Below are 8,940 nucleotides of genomic sequence, written 5' to 3'. Positions count from 1 at the left end.
TTAGGGTTCAAGATTTGCACTAAAAGAGTGATGGAGGCTGAAAGGGTAAAGATCTTAAGGGATTTAAGGTCTTTAAATATGGTGCAAACCCTAAAAATTATGGTTTTCCCCTGACTTGATTACGTCCAACGTACGCATAGGTACCCCCAACGTACGCCAAGGGTCCCCCGATCGCGCGCATGCAACGAGTACATCGTGCGTACCTAATGTACGCCCAACGTACTCAAAAACCCTCTATCACCTTAATCTTGAATTAAAATATACTAAGTCAGAAACTTCATTCCTGGCAACTCGGGTGCTACACAATCAAGGCTACCGATCATTCCTGGAAATGCATGCCTCTCTTCATGTGTCAAATACAATCTCTTAATATCACATGCAATAGATTTACACAAATATTCGTTTGTGAAAAACCTCATACACATATACGCAAAAATAATCTACACACTTAATTGTGATCTGCTCAGATACTTTCAAGTACTTGTCTGTTACATCAAAGGCTATACCATATCCTAAATATCTAAACGCAACCGCACATTTTTGTATACTACTAAAGTCCATTTTACCTCTAGCATCGGATTTTTGCTTAAAAAATCATATCGCACCTACAAAACATTACTAGTACGTAAAAATGATGCCCTATTCAGACGAAAACAACGTTCGAATGTTGAATCATGATAAAGACAATTATCAGCAAAATAATCACATACCAATAAACCGTGTGTGATTTGGCAATCTCGATTCACAACCTCTCTTGTACGCAAAAATACATACATTTTTCATTGTCTATGTATTGCTCAACATTAAAAAACATAGAGATAAATTCTCCATCATCATCCAAATCAGAATTTATAAAAAATTTCATCAATATTATATGTTGGAGAGTATAAATAGAAGAATGGTTTGTTTGAAAATATAATGCTAGAATGTTGTGTTATATAGGTAAATTTTATTTATTAAAAGAAAAATTGACCGTTCAAAAATGATCATCCCCTCTCGTTAGTCGTGGTCCTCCGTCGTCCCCACCACAATTCTCCATGACAACAAAGAACCATCGAGAGTCGGGATAGTGTGTACCCCATTGTTTGTTGCCACATCTAATTTCCAAGTTTGTTTGATTTAAAAAATTATAATAATAATAACATTGATTAAAAATAATCATTTATACATATAAATACCCATCACTCTCTTGGGATTCAGCTGATTGTACAATCGAAAAAGGTATCCGATATTCTCTCCGCATAGGTACCGTTTAATTCCACCATTTTTTCCGACAAAATGCCTACAGGAAAGCTTGAAGTCCTCCTTGTCAGCGCTAAAGGCCTCCAAGACACCGATTTCTTCAGTAAGTTTTCCGATTTATCCCGATCGTGACTTTTTAGTTAGATTTGATCATGTTTGTTAAAAGAAAATGGAAGATTAGCTTAAGTAGTACTTCATGATTTAGATCTGATGTTTCTAACCATATAAATCATTGATTTTATGAAGAACAATTAGGTAGAAATAAGAATCGGAAGTTGATGTAATGATGAATAAGTAGAATTAAAAATGTTTCACATGATTAAAGTTATTTGTATCTTAAGAGGAATTTTGGAGGGAATAATGAAGCGAAAATGTGAGTCAGAGCTTGATGTAATGGTGATCGAGTAGAATCGAGTGTACTTTATCGAAATCTGTACGACAAAACAATAGGAGTAAACTATGGCCTCTATCCGATTATGCTTGTTTTTCTACTGAATTTTGATCGATTACGTTTTGATCAACGATCAGATTATAGAATAACAAATCATAAATCATATGAGGAGGTTTGGAGGGAATTCCGGTGTATGAGTGAAAAGTCGGAGCTTCAAAGCGCCCGTTGACCGGATGACAGTTCATAATCTTCATTAGTGATCGTTCTGATCTAACATTTTAATTATTCATATTCATAATGTTCTTACACTAGTGTTCTTCGTTTCAATTGTCCAATGAACGTTAAACATTTGTCTACAGCAAAAATGGATCCTTATGTGACAATCACATGTAGAACTCAGGAGCAAAAGAGCAATGTCGCATCAGGTTAATTACTTACCAGTACGATATCTCAAAAATCCTTTCAACAATCTTCCGTTTATGGTTATAGACTTCTAATCTAATCAAATCTTCTTCCTCAATGGATACTTAATCAAACAGGACAAGGATCTTCACCTGAATGGAATGAGACATTTGTATTTTCTGTTTCTGGTGAAGTGGAAGAACTTGTGATCAAGATAAAGGACAGTGATGTTGGATCTGAAGATGATCTTGTGGGAGAGGCTAAGTAATATACAATTTCTTCAAAACTCATATGATTTAGCAAATAAGAACAGAGTTAATTAGCATTAGCAAATTAACACTTGTGATTTGTTCTTGTTATGAATGCAGAATTCCACTTGAGACATTGTTCGTGGAAGGAAATATCCCACCAACACCATACAATGTGGTCATTAATGATGAATTCTGTGGGGAGATTAAAGTTGGCCTTCAATTCATTCCAGAGGTATAAGTTGATTCGTAACCTTTTTTTTTTTTTTTTTTTTGTGATTCATTTAACATTTCATGAGTAAATTATATATTAATTATTACTAGAAAGTAAAAAGTTATTATAAGATAACAACTCGGGATGAATTGAACGGTTGAATTAATATGCTATGTTGACCCGTTTTTACTAAAACAGACAATAATAATTATTACTATTATTATTATAATAATAACAATAACAATTAACAACTTGTCGCTAACAATAATCTAATTGTTAAAGGATACAAATGAAGACGGGTATCATCAACATGGTGAAGAGGGAAACTTTGGAGGATGGAAAGAATCTTCATATTAAAACAATGGATCATAATTTTATATTTATTGATCGGTATCAGTTGTGTTATTTTTAATTTTTTTTTTTAACTTTTTTCTGGAAAGAAAAAAAAAACAAAAGTGAAACTTTGGCGACTTTCCTCGTTGTTTTAGTTCGAGCTTTGTGTGTGCTTGATTTTATTGGGGATTATTTGACTTTAAGTTGAACGAAAATTGTGTTTGTGATTTGTATACATTAATCCTTTTTTTTTCTATGTTAAAGAGACTTTTTTTGTTAAGTTTTAGGATAATTGTTGTATAAGCAAGAAATATGCATCATCGCATACGCAACTTTGAATAAAAGTATGTTTGGTAAACTATTTGTAATAACTAGGGGTGAGCAAAATACCGCACCGCAACTAAAATTAACCGCAAGAAACGTATAAATCTCAATCGTAATAAAAACCGATGGTGAGGTTTTCTGTTTTTCAAAAACCGCAAATTTGCGGTGCAGCTCGGTTATTAGTTTTCAAAAACCGCACCGCACCGTATATATTCTATATAATTTTTTTTATTAAGTATTATTATATTAAATATTAAAAATAAAATAAGTTTCATGGATGAAAGATTGATAAAATACTAGAAGACAAAATTTTGGTTTTTTGTTATGTTTACCTTTGAAAAATGATGAAGTTAGATAATTTTAAGATATTTATTGTTCATTACTATTGATTTGATGTTTTTAAGATATTTATTGTTTATGATTTAAGTTTACTGTCTTATACTTTATGTTTTTTTTTATCATTACAAGTAATATTTTTGAACTCTTAAAATTGTTTGAGCTCTAAACTGTAGTTAAAAATCACACAAAATAATCGCACCAAATCCATGCGGTTAATAACCGCAACATAAAAAAAATAAATCGCACTACAAAAATAACCGCCTAACCGCACCGCAAAAATACCCGCACCAAACGGTTTTGAAAATTAATTAACCGTATTTGCGGTTACTGGTGAGGTTTTGGCTAATAACCGCACCGAACCGCACCGCGCTCACCTTAGTAGTAACAGTTAAAGATTGAATTTTTTTGAAGTACACAACCCTTAAAAAAAGACAAAATTACAAAAATGGTCCCTATGGTTTGTCAAAAGTAACAAAGTCAGTCACTGCTAATTTTTTTATGCAAATGGCCCCTGTGGTTTGCAAAACTTGCATAGATGGTCATTTTTACTAACGTCGTTACTATTCTGCCATTAAGGACTGGATCTCTAAGGGTATTTTTGTTTTTTCAAATATAAAGTGACTGAATTCGTGACATTTACTAAACCACAAGGACCATTTTTGAAATTTCTTTAAAAAAAAACAATTAAATTGCTAGGGGGAGGGCTCGAACTCATGACCTCCGATCCTTGAATTAACAAAGCCTTAACCAATTGAGTTGAATGTTCTCTTGGTTTATTCTTTCCTAAAACTAATTTATATATTAACAAAATCGTTAAAACATAAACAATAAATAAATTATAAAAACCATTTTTTTACATATATTTTTTTAAATAAAACAAAATGTATTTTAGTCGTACTATAAAAAATAGTTTCTTACAAACAAATTGTATTTTTATGTATTTATTTTACGTAAAATATATATTTTTTGTCTTTAAAAAATAAGTTTTTGTAAAAAATGTTTTTTTATATCTGTGAAATAGTAATAATTAACACTACTCATGACATAAAAATATATAAATTCTTTTGGGTCGTTAGTTCTAACCGTTTTTTCAGTTATATGTATTAAAAACAAATTAACAACGATTTTGTTATGTATTTAAACAATTTATACGGTTTTTTTATGTTAAGAAAACTCTTAATAATTGTTACTTCAAAAAGATATACCACTATATCTTTCCATCTTAATTTTAAACATGCGATTTAGAACTTGTGATTAAGATGAAATACGTATTTTAAATAAAATATATAACCAATATGTTTTTTATGTTATTTTAAATACATATAAAAAACCATATGTGTCTTAAATAAGATATATACATATTCGGTTATATGTATTTTAACCGAATAGGTTTGTTATGTATCTAAACAATTTATACGGTTTTTTATGTTTTTTTAATATGATTTAGAACCATACATATTTTAAATAAGATATATACGTATTCGGTTATATGTATCTAAACAATTTATACGGTGTTTTATATTTTTAAATACGATTTAGAACCATACGTATTTTAAATAAGATATATATATATATATATATATATATATATATATATATATATATATGTGTGTGTGTGTGTGTGTGTGTGTGTGTGTGTGTATTCGGTTATATGTATCTAAACAATTTATACGGTTTTTTTTATGTTTTTTTAAATACGATTTAAAACAATACGTATTTTAGATAAGATATATACGTATCCGGTTATATATATCTAAACAATTTATACGGTTTTTTATGTTTATTTAAATACGTATTTCATCTTAATCACAAGTTCTAAATCATATGGTTAAAATGAAGATGGAAAGACATAGTGATATATCTTTTTGAAGTAACAATTATTAACACTACTCTTGACATAAAAAATAAAAATAAAAAAACCGTATAAATTGTATAAATTGTTTAGAAACATAACAAAATCGTTGTTAATTTGTTTTTAATACATATAACCAAAAAAACAGTTAAAACTAGCGATCCAAAAGAATTTATACATTTTTTATGTCATAAGTAATGTTAATTATTACTATTTCAAAGACATAAAAAAAACATTTTTTACAAAAATGTATTTTTTATACGAAAACGTATTTTTTAAAGAAAAAAATTATATATTTTACGTAAAAAAAATACATACAATTTGTTTGTAAAAAAACTATTTTTTTTATAGTACGACTAAAATATATTTTGTTTTATTTAAAAAAAAAATATATGTAAAAAATGTTTTTTATAATTTATTTATTGTTTATGTTTTAACAATTTTGCTAATATATAAATTAGTTTTAGGAAAGAATAAACCAAGAGAGCATTCAGCTCAATTGGTTAAGACTTTGGTAATTTAAATGGTGGATGTCATGAGCCCTCCCCCTAGCAATTTAATTGTTTTTTTAAAAGAAAATTCAAAAATGGTCCTTGTGGTTTAGTAAATATCACGAGTTCAGCCCATTTATGCTTAAAAAAATGAAAATACCCTTACAGATTCAGTCCCTAACGGCATAATAGTAACGGCGTTAGTAAAAAGGGTCATATATGCAAGTTTTGCAAACCACAAGCGTCATTTGCATCAAAAAAATTAGCAGAGACTGACTTTGTTACTATTGGCAAACCACAATAATTATTTTTGTAATTTTGTCTAAGAAAATGAAGATATATTGTAATAGGAGTAAATAAAGTCTGGTGCATGATAAACAAAAATAATAATAATAATAATAACCTTATTTGAAATAATCTAAAGACTAATGAAAACAAGTCAACCAAACCAAACCGATAATAATAATAATTTCTCTGCCTTCATTGAGTGTTATTGAGTGTTCAACTGCCTTCATTCAGGGACGGATACAAGATTTTAGAGTAGTATTTATATCAATTTTTTTCATTCAAAATTTAATATTAGTTGCACATATTTTTTTAGTAGTTGCACCTTAATACAAACAATAAATAAATAAAATTACACTTATAAGCTAAAATCGAATGGTGATTCGGGATTACGACGAAGCCCTTGATCCTCCACTGCCTTTATTTGTGTACCTTGGTTTACCGGTGGGGGTAGAACATTAACCATATAGATCCTTGGAGGGTAGTTGTTGATCAGTTTGGGCAGAAGCTCTCACTTTGGAAAGCTAAATCTATTTCTATTGGAGGTCGTCTTACTTTTATGAAGGTTGTTTTGAGGAGCTTGGGAATCTATTGTAAGCCATTTTGAAGGTCCCCAACATGGTTTTAAAGTTGCCAGAGTCTATTCAGACTCGTTTCTTTTGGGGTGTGGATATGAGAGAGCATAAAGTCCATTAGATTAACTAGAAGAAAGTCATGTCAAGCAAAGTAGGTGGTGGTCTAGGAATTTCCAGTCTTTTTACTTATAACATGGCTCCTATGTTCAAATGAAGGTGACGATTGTTTGAAGAGAAAGATGCTTTTGTAGGTGAGCGTCATAAAATACTTGAATGATTCGGAGAAGCTCATTGGGCAAATTAAGCCTAAGAATTACCATATTGGAATGTAGCTCAAACTCATTTGGGCATTCAATCATCTTTGGCTTAAAGGTTTAGATTTGAAACATTATCAACAAATCATGATGAAGTGGAGGAAGTAGTCAAAAGTCAACTGATGTCGATGGTAGGGGCCGTTTTAACCTCCATAGCCACAAGACAAAGCTCTTTGCCAAAAGATGAAACAACACCTTTGTCGTTGATCGCACCATCTTCGGCGTCGATAGTGCCAATAGGCATTGATTCTCCTTCCTTCTCTTGTTTATGTCTTTTTTTTCTATATCTTTCTTTCTATCGAAGCTTGTCTTTCCCTATTAGCTACTAATTTCTCTGCGGCTCTCCTCCTGGATTACGATAGCACATAAATACTTAATAGGTTGTGTGTGTGTGTTTTCCCTTTGTGTTGAATCCATACACAACATGATATCCAGGTCTTTTAGTTGGGTAACTTTTGAAGTGCAAAACAAATTGCAAAGCCAATCAACATATGCTTTTGGGTCAATTCTCAAAACAAAAAGTTAGGGCTTACCTGTATATAAAAACATTGGAGATACAGAGGCGAAAAAGAGTTGATGGCCTGATTGGAGGAAAATTTTGGGCTTACTTGCATTCATACCTTCACAATCGAAGCCAAAATCGGGGGTATATCGAAGCATCAAACGCCTGTTTGTTTCAATTGTAAGAGAATACTGTGAGATTGAAATTGAATAGAAGAAGGTAGAGGAGAGGGATAATCAAGATGAAGTGGGATTCTTGGAAGCATCGATGACACCAATTGTAATGTAATTAGCTTACCGGGTTGGTGAAGCGGTGGAAGATTTAAATGTTCACCGGCCATTGATGTATCTGTTGATGCACCACGTGGAAAGGAAATCGAAAAAAAAATGGCATTGAAGAACTGTTCCTAAGGGAACATGAAATTTATATATATATATATATATATATATATATATATATATATATATATATATATATATATATATATAAAGAATTAATACTACTTATTATTATTATAACTAAAATTGTCACATCACTGTTTTGCGGGAAACACAGGACGGGAGTGTAAAATATGAATGACGTAAGCAATGACGTATAAAATCATTATTATTGAAGATATTATTGAAGACACTTGTCTTTTCAATGTGGAAGAGATTATATTATTAATGTAAATATTGTGTCGGTAGAATTATTTGTATTTGCCGTTGTATAATTATTGTTTATATTTGTCGGTAGAATATGACATAAAGTAGTGTCGGTAGGATGTAACATAAAGTGTAAGACCCTCTATAGTTTAAGGGTCTAAAATGTAAATATATGTTTGTCGTATTGCAATCATACGATTGCAACAATAATTGTAACCGGCTTTTTCGAGCGGGCATTTGCCCATAAGAAATAAACAAAAGATATTTGAGTGTTTAAGACTTGAGTTGAATCTCAAAGTTCTTCATCTGTTGAAATAGTTGTTCTATTTCTAAATAGTAGAGCCATATCCATATAAACATCCATATAACTTAAACAATTCATCCCGACACTTCATTCAGGTATAATCATATCCTAACTTTCTTTTAATTCCATCATGTCTTTAATTTTGGTATCATAATTAAGTAACGTTCTTATTATTATTTTGCATATTCAATCTTTCGTTCATAAGAATATATGCATGTGCAGCATCATAAACATGATAATGAATATTCATCGTTTTACATATTTGTTCATAAATACTCATATTCAAAAGTCATCGTTATTAAAAATCAATTCACCAACAATTGAAACAATTGTGGTAAGAAGGTTGTAATATCATTATGAATATGTACCAAGAAGTTAAATTCACAATTCATCTTTCATAAAAGGTTTCAACTCTGTGTATTACAAATTTAATATCATCACCCTACTATATTAAATTTTGAAAACTTTATTAGTAATTTT

At 30.3% G+C, this 8,940-nt stretch overlaps 1 protein-coding gene across 1 annotated transcript; it reads left to right on the top strand.

The window, feature by feature from the left end:
• The first annotated feature begins 1,187 nt into the window (after positions 1-1,187).
• LOC145002452 (elicitor-responsive protein 3-like) lies at positions 1,188-3,110 on the top strand. The gene is made up of 5 exons (XM_078961724.1): positions 1,188-1,345; positions 1,993-2,058; positions 2,173-2,299; positions 2,404-2,518; positions 2,780-3,110. Exons 1-5 carry the CDS (start codon positions 1,279-1,281, stop codon positions 2,852-2,854), a joined length of 450 nt encoding a protein of 149 aa, XP_078817850.1. The 5' UTR covers positions 1,188-1,278; the 3' UTR covers positions 2,855-3,110.
• The last annotated feature ends 5,830 nt before the right edge of the window (positions 3,111-8,940 follow it).

This window comes from Lactuca saligna, chromosome 6 (genome assembly GCF_052625555.1).
Source record: "Lactuca saligna cultivar CGN05327 chromosome 6, ASM5262555v1, whole genome shotgun sequence".
Lineage (NCBI taxonomy): Eukaryota > Viridiplantae > Streptophyta > Magnoliopsida > Asterales > Asteraceae > Lactuca > Lactuca saligna.
This window is presented reverse-complemented; position numbering and strand designations above follow the sequence as displayed.